The sequence below is a fragment of the Diadema antillarum genome, unplaced genomic scaffold, assembly GCF_040938485.1.
Source record: "Diadema antillarum isolate AM-2024a unplaced genomic scaffold, OU_Dant_1.0 seq00000462_RagTag, whole genome shotgun sequence".
In the NCBI taxonomy this organism is placed as follows: Eukaryota; Metazoa; Echinodermata; class Echinoidea; order Diadematoida; family Diadematidae; genus Diadema; species Diadema antillarum.
Window position 1 is genome coordinate 1,340,603 of NW_027271433.1, and position 20,734 is coordinate 1,361,336.

General features: G+C 38.8%; 1 protein-coding gene across 1 annotated transcript in view; it reads left to right on the forward strand.

The window, feature by feature from the left end:
- Positions 1-9,323: 9,323 nt before the first annotated feature.
- Positions 9,324-20,734, forward strand: part of LOC139733179 (protein ELYS-like) — a 43,975-nt gene continuing 32,564 nt past the window's right edge. Inside the window, exons 1-7 of the mRNA XM_071644022.1 lie at positions 9,324-9,444; positions 10,884-11,137; positions 12,402-12,675; positions 16,239-16,419; positions 17,375-17,503; positions 18,616-18,700; positions 20,023-20,188. Coding sequence (XP_071500123.1) covers positions 9,324-9,444; positions 10,884-11,137; positions 12,402-12,675; positions 16,239-16,419; positions 17,375-17,503; positions 18,616-18,700; positions 20,023-20,188 — 1,210 coding nt within the window. The remainder of the gene's footprint in view (positions 9,445-10,883; positions 11,138-12,401; positions 12,676-16,238; positions 16,420-17,374; positions 17,504-18,615; positions 18,701-20,022; positions 20,189-20,734) is intronic.

Here is a 20,734-nt window from a genome sequence, read left to right on the forward strand (position 1 = left end):
ACTTATCATTTTTTGCGCCAAATAAATTGAATTGAATTAAATTAGATTGAATTGAATCTAATACGTCGAAGTTTCTGTTAGAGATTAAAAAAGAATGATTGAATGAATATAGTAGCTACATTATTGACCAAATTCTTATTATTTTTGCGCCAAATAAATTGAATTGAATTAAGTTAGATTGGATTGAATCTAATATTTCCACGTTTCTGTTAGATATTAAAAAAGAATGATTGAATGAATGTAGTAGCTACATTATCGACCAAATTCATGGTCTTCATAATAGTTTTATGTAGAAACGATCATTGGAAAAATCTATCGTTGGCTCTATAACATCTTTGCCTTTTCTATTATAGCATGGGTGCTACTAAATTCGTTTTTCCGTATAAATAGAACGCTTGTGAAAATGATTTAATAAGCCACGACATTTTAATCGAATGTGTTATACTAATTTCTACCATTGCACAATATGGCGTTCGTATTAAATATACTTTATTTACCACGATCAAGTTGAACATGATGCAGAATTGTACTTCCTCAAGAGTAAGATCATTGACTCTATGCACTTTTCAATATTCATTAACAGTCTCTGGATGTCCTCAGAAATTTTGCTTAGCAAATTCTAAAATCCTGGTACATATAGATTATATTATGAGACGCATCAGTGTGAATTTGACAAAAATGGACAATCCATTCAAAATAAAGTTTCAATAACATTATTTCCATAGTTATGCTCTCTCTAAAATGATGGTGGGGACATTCAACAACCATTTTGCTACGTCACACTCATACTATAACGACATACAATTCAGAATTGATAGACACGAGAAATAATAGTAAAAAATGCTTTCTAGCTTTCTATAGGAAACCTTATCCTGGGCCCCTTCTGGAAACGGGAAGAACAATTTTTACTTTTAAAAACATGTCACATGTATCTTAGTCCAGGGACTATTTCCTCTTCTATTTATTTTTTTTTTAAATTTGAAATATCATTATGCGAGATTCTTGATTACTTTCTTTGGGGCATCACAAAATATTACATAGTTCCTGTGTGGAGAGGGCGATACATTGTTCGTATTCCACAGTATTATCCACGACTTTGCAAATGAAAAACTTGTCAATGGATTAGCCGATTTCCCACGAACTTTCTGTGAGTATTAGCCTCCGTATGATATCTGCATTTCCTCAACCCAGGAGGTACTTGGCGAGCGTCTCACCTATATACCTCCTTGCTCAATCCACAAAAAAAAAATGTAGGTATATAGTCTTCCGCGATCATTCATAGTGATGTGAGCCAATAGTATGGTATAGATGGTTTATATACACGTATAACTCCAAACTCTTCACAAGCTTCTGGGTACGAAGCATCGTTTCAGAACAGTACATTAATTTCTGACTTAATCTATATTATCTTTTACTGAATTCCTTTCAAAATGGTTTCACTTATAATGACCCGTTTATGTGTCCCTTTTGCACCCTGAAACTGAGATTTCATCTATAAGCAAATTGTAGAAGTAGGTAATTCAGACAATGTCATTTGCTCAGAATGATAAACTGAAAACTTCTTTATAATGGAGAGGGAAACAATATTACAGATTTCATGTAAAATTACTCGGACCCCGTAAAAAATCCAACCATGATATTCTCGGCACAAAAGGGAGAGTATTCTTGAGTGACATGGGGCATGTTTTTTTTTTATTTCTTATCTAAAAACTCCGAGGTATATTACTACAATATTTCATGCACGATGTTGTGAGACATTCGTCTTTAAAAATGCAAAATCTTGTGACATTTGAAAAAGGATATACAGCCTTTGATACTTAGTTAATAAATTTTTGTGAAGCGCTGTGATTCGTGTTCACTCATTGTAGAGCGCTATATAAGTACCCATATTGTATTGTATTGTATTGTATTGTATTGTATTGTATCAAGTGGGATTAACATCTGTTATATTACCATGACCAAATGGGATATATTACCCCGTCTAGATATTTCTCTTTTAGTTTCAACTGACTGATCTGCACTAAATAATCAAGATAATAATCTAAATATCTTATCCCTAAAATGAATAGAAATGAATCTAATCAATAAGGGTTTCTCGAAATTGCTGCCAACAGTATGACATTATTTTGGCCTTTGACAATGATTTATGAGGAATCAGTGAAATCGGGCAAAAAAGTACTTGTAAGTCTCTCATCACCGTGTATTTGTTTAATCATCGTTTCGACGATCAATTCAAGAAGGGATGAATCTTTACTACCTTGTTAACATTCAATCAGAACATGCTAGACTTGGTTATGTGAACACCGGCTGTATAGATTTAATTGCGATGAATTGGATATCGTTTTTGGGAGATGCAGTTGTCTCAAGAAATGCGTAATGGCACTATAGGAAAGAATAAAAGCCGGCTGATGGCCAGGTGATTTGAAACAAAAAGAAACACCGCTTTTGCAACAGGCTTGCTGGCACAGGTAAATCTGGATAACGGTAATGCTTCGGAACATCGGTGGGAAATCAAAAGGGGGAAACCTCCATCCCGTGTTTAAGTCACGTCAATAAAACAGAATGATGAGAGGGCCATGTAAATTATGTCAATTATGGAGTAACAAATTATTGATGATAATTATCATGTCCGTCATCCGTGTACTCTAATGTGATACGAAAACATCACTTGCGGAAATGTATAAAGTTTCATATGTCCATTTTGGACATCATCATGAAAATAATGGAGTTGCAATTATACCGCAACTTTCCAATTAGCTTGGATATTAATGTCTTATAGGTTATGCATGAGTATTATTGCAATGACGTGTCAATTATGATTTCCCCTTGTATTGGTCAGCCTTGCAATATCCTATGATATTATCACTTGAAGAAATGTTTTACATAACATTTCACATACATGCTTTCCAAAAACGCCATGTCCAGAGAAGATGTGTGGCCCAAGCCATTTGAATGTTGTTTCGATCTAAATTTTAAGTTGCAAAATGAACGATTTCTTTTTAAGCCTTTTGAGGAGTATATCAACGGAGAGTTCCACTCCTTCTTCTTTTAGATTACAAATCGCAAATTAACCAATGTTCAAAATAACTTCAAAGGGATGGTATATAGTTTTGGTTGAGACGGGGCTTTAGGTTCCTAACTTTTTGTGAGATAATGAGAAACCCCTTATGAAATATGAAAGAGCATAATTCCAATAGGAATCTTTCTTGATTACAATTGATTTTGAAATGGCTGAGATATCCAAAAACAAAGGGATTTTGATTAAAGGTGGAACCCACTTTTTATTTGGACCACTTTGTTTCTATATCTCAGCCATTTCAAAGCCGATTTTCATGAAATATACTTTGAATTCCTTTTAGAACTATATGCTCTTTCATATTTCATATACGAAAGTTTCTAATAATCTCGCTAAAAAGGTTATAATCTGAATCCCCATCTCATCCGAACTATACAATTTCTTTGATCAATAGATGAAATAACAATGTGTTAATAAATGCATGATTATATTACCGTTTCATGAAATTTTGTGAATAGCTTCCTTTTTTGTGCACACGGTGTATTTTCATTTTCCGTCTGTATACAAGATGGCTGGATAGCCCACCTTTATCTGCATGCGCCCGTCGTGCATGCGTCATGCGTTGTGCGTCCGATGCCTATAAACTTTTTACATTTTCATCTTCTTCTTGACAACCCCTCGACAGATTTTCACAAAACTTGGCAGGTAGCATCCCTAGGGGGATAGGACCTTAATTTCTTCAAATGGGCACCATTCTTCTCTTAGGGATTCCCAGGCTGGGGGCCCCCAACTCCACCCCTTCCCTCGTAAAGGAATATTAACATCTTCTCTTGAACCAGAAGTGATAATGTTTAACAGCATTATCACTTAAATCTGGTTCAAGCGAAACAAAGGGATCCTTTTATTAGGACCCCTTTGTTTCGCTTTGTTTTTGGATATCTCAATTCAAAACTGATTTTCATCCAATAAACTTTTAATTATTCTTAGAATTGAATGCTCTTTAATATTTCATATAGACATGTAAGTGGTTTCTATGATTATTTCGCAAAAAGTTAAAACCTGAATCCCCATCTCAGCCCTTATTTTGAGTGGAGCGCGGATTTTGTGAAAATGTCCACATCATCAAATATTTGGCGTTATACAAATGGGGGAAGTGAGAAAGTCAAATTGTCTAGTATCAGGGTAAGATGATGTCATGAAATATTTTAGGATAAGGATTCTTCGCACATGTATAGTTCTTCATGAATAGTTCTGTGTAACTTCTCAGAATATGATGCCCTCCTTATCATGTAAATCACTGTTTGTTAGCTATCATGTGCCAAGTAAATCTTCTCTTGTAAGTATTTCTGATTGGAATAGGACCTATGTACTAGTATTCAGCTCTCGAGTTTTGCAACCTCTTTGGTACAGCTCCAGTGGTATTGGTACATGGTGCGCCTCCTCTCTATTATACTACGCATGCTCAGTTTAGTTAATCTTCCATTTCCATTCGACCACACGGCGATCAATGCGTGCCGCGAAATTTGCGAGACACGGAGTTCTTTCCACGTAAGTGACATTATCACGCCATATTGATGAAGTTTACACCCAATTTTCCCAACTAAAATTCTGTACTTGTTTAATTTACCGCTGATATGACTGTACATTAAATGAAACAGTTTTTCGTTGTACCTAAATAAGCTCCGCTTCATGGGAAATCCCACTTGACGAGAGATAAAGCTGTGGTCCCATACCTTCGTACATATGTTGGATAGACGAACTGCAGATTATCCAGCTTGCGCTTGTAGTAACGACTATAAACGTAGATCTAAATGTTTGGGGTGTAGGTAACGACGTTAGACCTGTATGTCTGTAGAATTCGAAGTTGTAGAAAAGACCTCGTTAGCCAGGCTGTGTAGTAAATTTACGTAAAACTAATACTGATCCTCTAGACGTATGATCTCATGGGCAAATAGGTATAGTCTCGATCTCGACTAACTACTTCTACTTCTACGTGGATACTCAGCAACGTCCAAAACTGGATATATTACGCCGAGACACCTAGACACCTAGAACACTTATAGACCTACTAGTCAGCCCAGTCGCGTCGCTGTATGGTAGCCCTTAACTGCGACAGCCGCCACACACACAGTCTCCGGTCTCCGGGGCTAGGTAGCCCTAATTTACTACATATTGTACACCTTCTTTTACACTGACCGCGTATAATTCGCGCACTGAACACTTAATAGTACGCACTTCTCTGCGCGCAAAGCGAATAAAAATGGATTGGCTTTGAATGTAGATGAGGATGGTGTGGGAAAACACAATAATTCACTGTTCATTAATGGTTTTAATCGAGGACAAAATTTTGAATGAATATTTTCACCAAATCGTAATGACAGCTAAATGTAATGTCTATGGAAGTTTCTAAAAGGCTTCTAAAAAGCTTCGTACAACATGGTGTTCAATACAACTCGGTTTGCGTGCATCGTCAATGAAAAAACAGCGGTCGATCCTAATAACGCGATTTACCGCGGGGAGCTGAAACGAGGCCACGCAAGTTCGTCGGCGATATTTTTGCACTGAAACTTCGAATCGAAAAGGGAACAACGGCATTTGATAGAGCTGGATTTTCTCAATCACGTAGGTCAAGTTTTTTACGTGAATTTCAGTGTTAAATATTCTTATCAAGCAAATAAACATTAGGCGGTCGATGAGTAGTAGGTCCAACCCTACATAGCTAGATACGTCGCGACTAGACAGAAAGATCCGTCTGTCCGGAGGACTCTTATATTTTGCCATTAACGCTGTCCTCTGTAGACAGACGGAAGGTACCAGTACCCATTGCTGTGTGGATATTCTTAACCACTGTATCTATGGAAAATTGGGTGAGGTACCTCACCCTTCTCGATTGCGTCTAATTCACGGCCCTAGGTCGGCAAATTTAAGCTTGTATAGTGAAATCAACTATTCAAGAATACATTACACTCACCAGATTAATGAATAATCCAACATTTCGGTAGAATTTTCAACGTAAAACACACATCAACCAGCCCGTCGCGTCGTCACGTTCAAACTGCAGAAACATACAGTACCACAAGGGTATGAATCTATTAGCCAATCACATGCGAGGTAGTTTCTACGTGTTTTTTTAAACTAAAACATGTACCTTGCATGTGATTGGTTTACAGATTCAAAATGGCGACTTACGGCTAGCGAACGGCGATGTTGCGATATGGATAAAATTTCTGCATTATAACCGAGTTACTGTGAGTATTTCGATTGCACAATGTGAGAAATTAACCCCAAATATTGCTGCATAATGTGTCATGTCATGTCAAACTTGTTTGAATGTAAAAAAGCTGTCTGAAATTTGGTTTATCGTAACGTTTGATCTGTGCGCGATGCTCCACACAGGAGCCGGGATGATTGACTTCGGTCTGTATACGGAGGGGATCCGTGAAGCCAGACGCAGTTTCCGTGGAACATTCCCCGATGGACAGATACAAACCGATCTTTCAGTTAACGTCGCGACGTACCTATGTACAGCGACTGGGCTGTATATGGTTAGATCTCGACTAGCAGGGTAGCCCTACTACATATCGACCACCTTCCGACCGCATATAATTCGCGCACTAAACACTGTTTACGCACTTCTGTCTGCGCGCAAAGCACATAAAAATGGATTGGCTTTGAATGTAGATGAGGATGGTGTGGGAAAACACGATAATTCACTGTTCATTAATGGTTTTAATCAAGGACAAAATTTTGAATGAATATTTTCACCGAATCGTAATGAGATCAATGTAATGTCTATGGAAGTTTCTAAAAGGCTTCTAAAAAGCTTCGTACAACACGGTGTTCAATACAACTCGGTTTGCGTGCATTGTCAATGCAAAAACAGCGGTCGATCCTAATAACGAGCATTACCGTGGGGAGCTGAAACGAGGCAACGCAAGTTCGTCTGCGATATTCTTGCACTGAAACTTCGAATCGAAAAGGGAACAACGGCATTTGATAGAGCTGGATTTTCTCAATCACGTAGGTCAAGTTTTTTATGTGAATTTCAGTGTTAAATATTCTTATCAAGCAAATAAACATTAGACGGTCGATGAGTAGTAGGTCCAACCCTACAGTACAGTAGGCTAACCTACTCCAGAGTGGACCTTAAGGTTACTTAGATTTCTACTAGTCGTGCTAGTAGGACTATACTAGACAGTGACTAAGGAAACTACACCATCGGGTGCCAGTGAGGCATGGCATTTCTGGTCTTGCTGCAATCGCCTAAGAAGTGCTGTCGGCCGCTGCAAATCTAACCTAGCAAAGTGGGAGTATTAGTATAGTGAGAATGACGACACCACCTGCCTGTGTGGAGAGGAGCAGACTATGCAACATCTCCTTATCTGTCCACTTCTACCAGAGCCTTGCACAAAAGAGGATCTGGCAGCTCTAACGCCCTGTGCCAGGCAGTGCATCCAACATTGGATTGGAAGAATCTAATGTTCCATTCTGCGTACGCGTAGTGACTCGAGAAGAAGAAGAAAATGCATGTGCTTCGCATGACAGTTTTTCAGTGAGATAAAAGAGCTTCACTCTTGTGTATTTTCAGTCAGCTAAGTGTCGTATTAATGTCTAACAGGTTAGGTCTAGGATCTACTGCATGATGGTGGTGGTCAGTGACTAGATCAGTGAACAGAAACAAAATGATTATCATTGGCGAAGGAGTGAAGTAATAATTATAATATTGCGCTAGCGGTTCTAATATTTATCCACTCTGCAGAGTGCTCAAAAGCGCTTACTGTACACGTAGTTATGGGTAAACTCGGCCTAGCGGGTAAAACTCGGCCCCCAGCACGTACATTACAAGTGGCCAAGTTTACCAGCTAGGCCGAGTTTACCCATATCTACGGTTCATACTATTATTAACCCGGTGTCTGGATACATTATATAAATTCCCGCCCAACACTGACTGTGCTCACTCTCCACTCCCCGAAGAGCTGGAGGATTCCAGCCAGTCGCCATTTTACAGGCGCGCGCATGCTGATAAACCAACATTAACATTCTCATCCTAACGGGTACCCATTTAGTGTACTCCTGGGTGGAGAGCAACAATGTAGATAAAGTGCCTTGCTTGCTGAAGGGAAAACGTGTCTGGCTTCATGGGGCTCTAACTCACGAACCTAAATCACACTCATGTGATTCAGAGGCTTGTGCTCTTATCCACTCAGTCACAACACCTCAACAAATGACTTGGTGGGGCACTTCATACAACCTGAAATGCAGATCATAGGATCTGATGCATGAATTCTTGATTAGATAAATTTTGGCTCATTCTGGTTCAAACAGAAATGTGGTTGGAGATCCATGCATTTTTGAGTTTTTGTTTGATTGTTTGCTTGTTTGTTTTTTCTTTCTTGTGAGGTGTGAGAAAAAGCTTGTCAGGTAAGTTAGCATGAGAAAGACTCTCGGGCCTGAGTCTCGCACTTAAAAGTTATAGACATTTACACCACTTGCAGATGAAACAAAAACCCAGCTTTAGTGCTTCTAAATTGTTCTAAAATGTGAGTTACATGCCATTGATCTATAGACAACCAATGTAAACAAACAATGTAAAATGTTAATCAGTATAATCAGTATTAGTTAGATATACAAAAACATGAAGTTATGGTAAAATTGTTCCTAGAATAAAGCGTCTACAGTTATAATGGTGAGAAAAATAGAGATATCTCCTGACATTTTAGGCTTTATTGGAAAATTTTAAATGGTAGGATGTTTTGTGATACAACTGACCTACACAAATGCATCAAATGTGATAACTCGAACATTTTTAAAATCACTGCTCCCAATGGTAAACAGTACCTTTAATGGTGAGTGCATCTGTATTTCTGAGGCAAACTTATACTGATTGTCTTGAAAAAAAAAAAGTTTATAGGATAAAAAGATTCTTCATTTATATTCCATTATAAGAGGGGTCTCAAACATCAAGTACCAGCTGTAATTACAAAAATTGTAGAGTGCTAAAAGCAGGAGAAGGTAATATTCAGTGAAAATAGAAAGGGGTATAAAAAAGACCCCAAAACTCATTATTCATGCCTACTGTACATACAGAAGCTCTACTGTAAACAAGCTGTTTGCAATTTAGAACACACAGCACATCTAGTTCTATTAGCTCTATAGTACCAAGGTATGATGGTCTATGATACAACAGAACAGTTTTACAAATGTACATGTACACTTATACACCTTTGATATGCATGTTCTATGTTTTACCTGTGTTAGTGCAATCCCACTGTAGATCGAATGTCTGTGTGAGCAGGCAGGACGGGCGATGGAGACCTGTATAATTGATCCCCACTCGTTGTCGGGGCCACTTGGAATTGTCTCTTCCGAGCTGGGGGCGCTATCGAACAAGGCTGGAGATGTCAGTATACTTGGTGGCTTCAACAAAGGTACAACTTCAATCCACAACAATATACTGTATACACTGTATATTTTGCAAGGTTTTTATTTTTGCAAATTTGGCAAGTGGATGCCATTCGCAAATTTGACAACTCGGGAAAGTATTTACTCTGACCTTGACAAGTGCAACATGCACATGTTATGTCTCCCTTCATTACTGTAATCAATGATCACAAATTTTACCACTTGTGAAATTGTTGGAAAGTCCCGACATGCGAAATGTAGGGTGTATGCAACTACTGCTAAATTGTGAAGTACGCATTGGAGGGAATGTGTGTAGAAAGAGTGCGCATGTGGTATTATGAATATTACCCAAGTGACAAGTGACATGAACATGGGGATATTGTAAAAATGACTCCTGTTGAGCAACATCATTTGCTGAATCATGCTCGCAAAGTGCATTGCAATTAAAAAAAGGTTTTGTTTCTTTGCAAAGCCAAGTACATCTTCTGTAGATTATTTCTTTAAATAGGAGAGAGCAAATTATAAAGATGATTTAGAAATCCCTTTCTTGTAAAGATTCCGGGATGGGTACATCATCATTGGTAATTGGGTCTTGGTGATGTCCAACCGCAAAAAAGGGAAACATTTATATTATGTGTCATATTATATATTATATATTATATCACACTTACTGCTGTTTTTTGAAGCAGTAAAACCATTTTGTCACCTTCAATTCTGAAATGTAATGAATATATCTGACATACCAGAGCAATTGTGTAGTGGAGCTCATAGGCATTAACTGCTAAATATGAAAGACCTTTCAGTAGGTGAGATGGTTGAAGAGGCTGAATGTTTTGTTTTATTTCAGAACTGAAATCTGCTTTAGAAGTGGCAAGAGCTTTCTTGATAAGATTTCAAGAAAGATATCCCCCATGCTTGAAAAACTCAACCTGCCTTTTTGATCTTGAACAGAATTTGATAGCGCACAAGCCTCATAAACGTGTGTGCCAGCAATAGTACACTACACTGTATTATGTTACAAATGAATGAGATACAGATTGAAGATGGTGTACATTTGTCCCTAGAATTTAAAAAAAAAAAAATATATATATAGTATGTGGCATATAGACCTATCAATTGCATGAGCAGAGCAATTTGTAATCACTCATGACTGCACTGAAATTGGAAGCATTATGTGAGGTCCTCTTTTTGACATTGTATTAGTATGCATGTAAGTTGTATGTCAGGTGCAGCATATTGTGTTTTTGTATACGGTGTTGATTAAGTCAAGCAAGGTGTATACGGGGTACATGTACAATTTGTGTATTATCTTTTCTCTCGCAACCTGACAGAGTGCAGGAATTTCATGTACTGTATACACTTGTATGCACACTATAACACATACCTTTCGCCTCTTTGTTTGTGTGTATGTGTGTGTGTGTGTGTGTGTGTGTTTGTTTGTTTGTTTCTTATTGCCCCATGTCAGATGGCAGCTATGGATGGGTTGCAACGGACAGCGCCCTCGACATCGTTTGCACCAAGACGGGCAACCGTCTCTCATCGTTCAACTTCAGCCAGGTTGGGGGCTCTTCATCCATCATCAAGTGTGTCAAAGATTACACATGCAAGGGCTCGTTTCAGCTGCTTGTCGGACTTCAGACGGCGTCAGACAAGGGGATGGTTTGCCGATTCCACCCCCACTCCTCCAAGCTCCTCACTGTAGCAACATTTCCCCAAGCGGTAGGAACCCAAACTTCCTTGCAAATGGTGCCTACAATTTGATAGGTTTTGTGCCAATAATACACTTTCTTTCTCGAATATATCATGGCATTAAAGCATCGCTGTGTTGAAACTGGCTGTGTGAACTTCGTAGGTGCATTTGTATATTTGGCATAGAGTTACAGCATTGGTAAAGATGACTTGCAGTGCAGTCTTCTCTACTTGTGATTAGAATTTCATTGTTCCGTGCTTCGGCACATCACCTCAGATTAGTCATTGAGGCATGAAACTGCAATCCGTGAGGAAGCAGGCTTAGATCATACACTGATGATGCTTTTATTTGTCAAGTGATGCTTACATTGTAGATATATCTCACAGTAAATGAGGCTGGTATGCAAAATGGAATGCTGAGAAACATGTAGTAGAGAAAGAATTTGTCATCTGTGACATCTATAATACATATCGTCGCTGGGGCGACAAGAGCTCGTATCTACAAAATGTCAAATGTTCAGGAGAGCCAAAAAACATGGCGGCCAAAGCACTATAGCGAATGGGATAGCCTTTCCTTTGACATACCATGGTGGCTTCATTTTGGGGGTTTGACAGTTAGGATTTGGACAGGACATCACTTAACCGAGTATTTGACCATTAATCCAAAAAAGTCATATTCACCAAAATTTTAGATACAAGGTCTTGTCACCCCAGCGACGATATACTGTATACGCCATATATCTTGCGAGTTTAAATTTTCGCGAATCGGGACTTCTGGACAATTTCGCGAGTGGTTAAATTCGCGATCGTGGAGTCGTGTACTGAATGGAGAAATGTATACGCGTACGTCACATTCATATCGGCATTAGAGTCAATATTTTCGCGTGTCTTTGATTTCACAAATAGCAGCTGACTCGCGAAATTCGCGAAAATAAAAACCTCGCGAAATATTCGGCATATACAGTATGTGACGCTTTCAAAAACTGTTACGTAAACTTCATAGGATAATATTAATTTGGTAATGAATCTTGAGGTTAATCGGTACTGTAGACACACACACACAAAATTGTTTTTAGTGTCCTGGGATGAAATCTGCAGGGATAGAACTATATTGGTTAGTAATCTTATGCCACCTTTCAAAAATGCTTTATAGAAAATTGCTTTTGTAAGTGATGGGTCACATAATTTAATGTGCTAAAATCAGTATAGATTATTGTAAAATCAAACCAAGAAGAAAGAAAAATATCAGATCCAGTTATCAGGTGTTTGGCAACCATTCATCTTTTCACCCAAGGTAACCTCTATCGAGCCCGTCACCTCTGCGGGGGGCACGGAGTCGCCCAACTTCGCCCTGAGCGAGGAGCTGCGCAAGTTCTTTGGCATCGTCGCCGTGGGAACCAGAGGGGGCCACGTCTACCTCCTGGACATGAAGCTGGACGAGGGGGCGGAGTTTCTGGAACCGCCCCAGGCCCGCCACGTTCAGACGGTGACAAGGGGCGAGCCAAACATGCGTCAGAGGCGTCTGAAAGCAGCAGCAAGGGGAGAACACCTCTGTCTGGACCTGAATGGTAAGGCGCCCAGATGTTCAACCCTTTTTGTGCCAGGGACTTTTGACAGTGTGTACAAAGCTATGGGATTTCTGTGCTAATCAACACTCAAAACGCACAAAGGGTTAATGGGGAACCCTACACCATGTTCAGCCTGACTTAAATTTTTTTTTTTTTAAAGTACAGTCAGTCAAACAGAATGGTGGAAGTTTCAATAAACTTGGACATAAGATAAGGAAGGTATGGAACATCAGAAAGTTTCACAAAACAGTCACAAATCTCTCACAGACATATACAATGTATGCCAAGTAGATTTTTGCCCAGTTGAATTGAAATAGTCACTGTTTAACTTATCTAACTCCACTGACAACTCCACTTCCAAGTTGGTTTGAGCAATTATATGGTGTTTGTGTGATATTATTTGCTGATTAGTCATTTCTGCATAAGAACAAATATAAAAGTAGCCTCAAAAGACAAATGAAAAACCTCACAGTTCTTGATTTGCTTGTACCTTAGATATATCACAAAACACTTGCCAAATGAATATTCATTCTTTCTTAGCAGCAGAATACAACTTCATTATGTATCATTCATGCATGTACTGGGTGCTGTCAATATGTTTGTGGGCATTTCACTGCACACATGAATTTCACTTTGTATGGATCAGACGTGCAGGGCCAGTGCAGAAAAGAATGACAATTAAGCCAGAGATTCATTGAAAAGTTGTTTTCTTTTAGGAGGGGAGTGCTGAGAATTGTGGTGGTTTCTAAGATAATGGCTTGACTGATATATTTAAGTAGTTTTTGACCTAAGAACGATGTTTTGTTGTCATGTGCATGTGTGCATGCTCCACAGAGGTTCCCCTGCCTGTGTATTCTGGTGAGTCAAGTCTTCCTGGTTGTTGTGGGTACTCTTTCTTTCTGTTTTGTTTTGCTGTTGTTGTTTTTTTCTCTTTAATGCCTCTACCCTGAAGGGTGCTAGAGGCATGATGTGTTTTGGTAGTCTGTCTGTCCATCTGTTTATTCACCCCAGATGTCATTCATATGGTTTGAAGAAGAAAAAAAAAATGGTGGATACTTCATGATTGTTTAACCTGGACAATACACACCTGACAACTTGATGTGTCATCATGAGTTTGGACAAAAACCCCTGGGGCAGGTCTCAAAAACTACTTTTTTTTTTTCTCTCTCTCTTTCTCTCGTGGCCCATTTCGGCCACTAAAAGCTTTGAATGTGAAATTTTTGTGGCCCCAAATAAAATGAAACCTAATAATCCACTTTGAATCTTAGTTGCTCAATCAGGCCACCAAGAGATAACCTTTTGGGAAATTTAGTGGCTGAACATCAATTTTATAGAAGCCCCATTGCCAGGGCCACTGGACATCTGCTAATGTCGAGCCCTGTCAAAGGTCATTGAGCTTTGGCTAAAAGATGCCATTATTGAGCTACATTGTATAACTACTGCTAGGAATGTCCAGTGGAAGTGTTACTTAGCGTGAAGGCTACTAATGAGTCAAAAAAAGTAATCATTTAAAAGTTTAGAGCTGGAAGATTAAAGTTCACTATATTCAGGTGTGAATTTTGTCGTCCAGCCTACTTACGCTTTCACTTGGAAAGTCAACTTATTGTGTCATTTGTGGTGATGCATAGAAATTGGAAATTATACCTTCTTGCTATTAAGAGGGTTACAAGGTCATTCCTCAATGTCATTGATCAAAGTCACTGATCTTCACAATGAAACTTTCACTTCGTGAAAGACCATACGTCATACCATGACAGAATATAGAGATCGCATGCGAAGACAGAGGCATCCTCGTTGAGTGCATGCTGCTGTTAAATTGCCCCTCTCTTCTTTTTCTTTCTGTTTGTTTGTTTCTTTGAGTTTTCATTCCCCTGAATGGTTTCACCCATGAAGTGTTTTGTTTTTGTGTTTATTCATTTTTTTTCTATCTTACATTAACATTTGCAGTGTTGTGGTTAGTGCTCATCCTGCTGTTCTTTTTTTTTGTGTGTGAAGAGATTACACTAACTATGTGTAACTCTCTCTGTCTATTGCTTAAGTTGTATTGCATTATGAAATAGTTCCTCTCACTTTCCCTCTACACGTGTGATACTTTAAGGTTATACAAGGTAAACTTTACAGGATAGGAATTTCACAGTAGAGCTTCCATGACAAGAATGGTAAAAAGTAATGAACTGAAAATCAGTATCAAGGAAAAACACTTTACTTAATTGTTTTCACTTGGCACATTGTCAGGGAAGTACAGTGTAACCAGAGAAAACAAAGGGTAGGGAAGAGGAAGCTGAAACAGTTTTTATTTTTCTTAAAGTCACTGAGTATGATAATATTCACTTTGGCAATTAGCCACCTCCAATCACCCCTCTGGGTCTCTTTGGCAGTTATTTCTTTGGAGGAAAAATGCTTTAAAGTGTTTCTGCCAAGATAAATTGCACTCTGTTCAGAGGAAAGGAACTCTTAGTTTTGGGTGAATTTCACCTCAAGAAACTTTAAGGGAATGATAGAAAGGAGATACAAATGAAAAACTTTTTGATGGCTCTAAGGTTGTGAACATTGTACAAGCCAATGTGTTCTCAATTTCTCCAAACTTCAGTACTATGCAGAGACCCATATGGGGAGTATTTCATGAAGCATTTTGTCCGACAAAGTTGTCAGACAAATTTCCTCTCAGCCAATCAGATGCAAGGTTTTCAGTAGCTTGTAACAGTTTGTCAGGAAAATATCCGACCAAAATGCTTCATGAAATGCCCCCCAGAACTGACTTTGAAACTTCATCTCAGCACAGATAGTATGAGATGTGAGAATACTCAAATTGAACTTGTAACAGTAAAGCATTAAAGGGATTTGCCATGCTTTCAGGCTACTGCGAGATGAAAAACAAAACTTGTAAATCTTAATCATCACGTGATTGCCAGAATGGCATGCTTCAATTTCTCATCTGCTGAATGGGCAATCCAATGAGACTTGAAATTCACACTAACCTGAGGCTGCACATACTTTGTAATATGTTTGAACTTCATGGCAGGACATTACAAAAAAACATTTATCTCGTTTGCCCAAGTGGGCATTCTGGCAAGGGTCCCATACTTTTAACAGGCAAGTGCCCATTCATTTTTTACTGGTCCACCACTAAGTTTTAGTTGCCATGAGCAAGTGGGCAATTGGGTTGTAAGACCCTTGACCCAGCTGGGTAAGAATAGCATACTTTCCAACTTGGTCCTGGCAGTGAGTTTCATAAGGCCTTGGAGTAAATGATGAGCTATATAAAATTGAGCACACACCACCTTCAGGCGGAAGCTCCTCTGGGTGCTTGTATGAGAAAGAGAAAAAACATTTCTTTCTTGAAAAATAACAGCATTTTTCAGAAAATCTGTTACTCCTGCATTCAGGTAATCTTGAAGATAAAGAAGAAAAAAAATCCAGAAGATTCAAAAGAGAATCAGAAACACTGCAATACATGAAGGAAGAGTGGGCCTAAGTTTAACTTATTCTATGCTGATACAGTACAGAGATGCAGAGATTCAGACTTACATTGATAATTCTTTGTGTCATCGCTGCATTCATAGGTGACACGTTCAGCTACTACTACTTTAACTACTGCAAGCCGGATGGCTCTGTCTTCAAATCGTTCCCGATCGGTGACGTCTCTGTGACCTCACTGGCTTACATCCCCCAGATCGGCTCGCTGGCCGTCGGCTTCAGCTTTGGCTGTTTTCAGCTCTGGCGGCTGTGGGACGTCTCATTGGAGTAAGTCCTATTTACCTCACTCACTGTTAGAATACAGCACTGTAAACGGTATACAAACCACTGTATAATCATAACTTGATTGCTAGGAAAACCTGGGCAATGTTCTTGTTGTAAACTGGGAATGCTTTTAGCCTGTGTGTATAGAAAAAAAAAAAAAAAGTGGTGCCTCAATTTCTGTGAGTGTTAGAGTCTCATGCAAGGCAGTTTACCCACATGTGCCTTATGACTGAAGTGTGTATATGGTTATCAGTATTTTTCATTTATTTATTATTATTATTATTATTTTTTTTTTGGGGGGGGGGGGGAGGGGAATGGCAGTGCCCAAGGGGTCAATGGTAAGCTCGTCCATAATTTTGATGCGCAGCAGGGTGCTACATAAGCACTTGCCCGATTGCCCGGGGCAAGTGGAAATCAAAGTCGGGCAAGTGTTTTGGAACAGTGAGAAAAAAATGCTTGCCCGAATTGGGCAAGCAGAAAGTTTTGAAGCCATCTTTACTTCTCACCACTTATGGGAAAAAGTCCCATCAATCCAACACCAACACTCTATCCAACCAAGTTTGTTACTCCACATATGTGCCGTTTATTCAAATGATGGGGTTTTATCAAGCCCTTGGCTTTACAAGTAATTTCTTGAATCTTTAGAGTTTCTTTTCGGGCAAGTATAATTCATGTTTGGGCAAGTGTTCTGCAACAGTTTGAAAATTTGCTTGCCCGACCGGGCAAGTGGTAACAAAAAAGTTATGTAGCACCCTGCGCAGTAGGTGGTGTTATCTCAAAAAATCTTATGGCTAGGAGTGCCAGTTATAAATCTTTACGTAAACTAACCACAAGAGTTTCCACACAGTCCCTATCTTGAAGTTCAAGTCCCTTAGGACTCCAAGATCATCAAACTTTAACAGCAAACTTGAGGTTGTGCCAGCTTCAGTGTGAATCCAACTTCCTGTCCCCTCCCCAGATTCAGCGGGCCCCTGAGCCGGGAGCCATCCCCCATTGTCACCCACTTTGCCTACCAGGAACCAGAGGATGACCCACAAAACTTCTGCTACTTGTGGGTGGCCAGATGCCCCCAGCCCGACGATGCCAGGTAAGAAAAGATAAAGAGTTTTGACTTCTGTTAGGATAATATTTGTTTGTGTGAAAATATTATAGGATATCACAGAAGATTAAGCAAACAGGATGTTCACGTCTGTATTTTTTTTTTTAAATGTGAAATTAAAATTTGCTATGTGCCAATGAATATATTTTGAATAATGTGAATTCATTAGTCATTGTTCTGTTTCATAAGTAACTATATTAGAAATGTAATAATTATGATGGTGATGGAGATGAAGATCATCCTTTTTATTGTAATTATCGTTACTGCTGCTACTATTTAACTTGTTATTGTACATTTTCTGTTAATGCGTTCTGCATATGTTGTAACATCTCTCTGTGCCGTGACTATGATATGGACTGAATATGAACCATCTGTTCTTTGATTCATGAATTCTTTTAAGAACAGTATTAAGATTATGTTCTCTTTGAAATCCTGCCGCAAGATTCATGGACTTATAGTTCATCCCCAATGCATCCATGTCAAGGAGTGGTGTCACTGAGAAGATGTAAAGTATTTATATCTTTCTGTTCAATATATTTAGAAAAAAAAATAAATAAAAGAATGAATAAATAAATGAATAAATGAATGAATGAATGAATGAATGAATGAATGAATGAATGAATGAATGAATGAAAAAGGTTACAAGTTATCTACTAATTGCCATGTACGGAGTAGTGTCTGCCTGACTTATATTTCCTTTCACAAGATTTTATCCTGAAGAATGATTCTAAACATGCGCGGAATGCGTTCTAAGTTGGACCTCCGAGTTTCGTAAATACTAGATTACAAGTTATAATTTAGTTATCTACTGATTGCTGTATGTGGAAAAGTGTCCGCCTGACTTATATCTGCATGTAGTTTCACAAGATTCTTTTCTGAAAAAAAAAACAAACAAACCCAAAGGTCAGAAACACCTTGGGGCATTAGTCCTGAGTTGAGCTGCGAGTTGCATTTTGTAAATACCATCCAAAATATCACCGGTTTTGCCTCGACAGGTTCAACCCAAAGACCTTTACAAGACATTTGTCCTCAGTTAAAGTGGTAAATGCTGGTATTGTCACTTTTCTATTTTTGTGTGTATGCATTCTTGCCTTTGACAGAGAAGAAATCCTGACTGACATCCATCTCTTTCAGTTGGCCTACGAGAGCAAGACGCATCATCCTGGACACGGACACGTCTTCAAGGTAAGGAGATATTGAGATGTCACTTCATTGGCATCAAACTGAGACCCCTGTTACATCATGAAAATTGCAGTATTGAGGCTAGCCTAATTATGTGTGTGTGTGTGTAAATGCATGCGGGTCCAGTTGAGATACCAGAAATTCGGTCATCTTTTGGACAACCTCTTGAAGTAGTCTTGAACCAGCCTACTTTGTGATGTAAACGCATGCGGGCCCAAAAGTAGTACCAAATTCGTTATGGGATCACTCCGAATGATGACATCATATTATTATATCTGTGCATGTACTTACGTCATTCGCTGCATGCCAATTTTGCACACCACATCTGCTAAATTATTTGTTTACAGGGAGAGTGCCATAACGACAAAATATCAAAATGTTCTCATTTAGGCCAGCCCCAAATTGTTGGTGTGTTAAATGCACAAATTGCAGGCCTTAGTACTGCATTGTGGGCCAGTCTGGCAGTGTAAATGGGTCTTAGACTGAATGTGATACTCAATTAACTGCGTACACAACGTCATTTCTTGTAAATTAAACTATTTGCAGATCTCGTAAAGATGGTATTCTGATTTTAAGTATTTTTCATTGAAATGAGAAGATATGTTTTTACATGGAAAAAAAAAATGATTTAGCATGCTTGATATGTGCAATTTCACCTTTTGTTTAACCAATAGATAACAAATGGAAAATGTATAAACTAAAAAGAAAGAAAGATGGTTTTGCATGCCTGATATGTGCAGTTTGCCCATTTTTTCATTCAAAATGTATTTTTGCAGTGCATCAGTACGGTTTTTGAGCTGCAGAGTTTGGCAGCCGTGCATGTGAATGTGTTTCGGTTAGATTTGATTTTCCGGATCTTTTTTTTTTGGGGGGGGGATTAATTTCTTATTTTTTCAAAAATTATCATGTGGTGCCATATGAAAAGAAGAAGAATGTTGATATTCATGAGTTTTCTGCAGGATTTATTCAGTGGATTCAGGAGTGGGGGGAAATTGGACTCACATGCTGTCAGCAGCAGTGGTTGAATATCTTGTTTGTACGCAGTGTACCTCTTGCTGGTTCCAAGTCCATCGAAACCCATACTGTATTGTCCTTATGATTTGTAGTCCTTGTACTTCTTTTACCCCAAGGTTGATTTGTGTGAGTGCTGCTGGAAAAGCTCCCGCAAGCTCTTGAAATTGGATGGATCAATCATTGTAGTTTCGTGTGTGCATAAAATTTATGAGTGTATGAAAATGAAGAAACACTTGAGTGGTGTTCATAGCATCTTGTTGTACTTTTGAGTCTCGTCTGTTGCACTGCCCTCAATGTCCAATGTCACACAGGACCTTAATGACTGCAGCTGTCGCTTTGAGCACTGCCTGACCTTTGACCCCCTGGACGGCAGCGACGAGAATTCATGGGGCAGCCGGCTGCTGGCTTGCTACACGCTGGAGAGGGCGCTTCTGGCTGGCAGCAAGCTTTTAGATGACTCCACTTCAGAAGAAGAAGGTGGGGCAGAATTCAAGTGAAACAATACACAAATAATGCTTATTACACAGGGCTTTGGTAAGAATTCTCCACCAGATACTGTATAAGTTGTTATTTTCGTGAGGGTTTAATTTTTTGCAAATTTCGTGAATCACAGTTGGACCGCAAATTAAACAACACACGAAAATGCCACCATGTGCTAAGGTAATAGTGTGCTTATGAAGGCTTCGGTGTCAATTCGCGAAAACAACATCTTGCAAAAATATTTGTGACTTTCTCATTCGTGAATATATCTTTTCACGAAAATAACAGCGTATACAGTATTAACTTTGGACTTGTTGGAAATGCGTGAGGCAAAGTCAAATGTGTTGGTTTTGGGACTGTTCAAAAGTAATGTGCAGAAACAACTCATAAAAATGGTTTGATTACAGGTTATTAAAGGACAAGTTCACCTTCATATACATAAGGATTGAGAGAATGCAGCAATATTAGTAGAACACATCAGTGAAAGTTTGAGGAAAATTGGACAATCTGTTCAAAAGTTATGAATATTTTAAGTATCTGCGC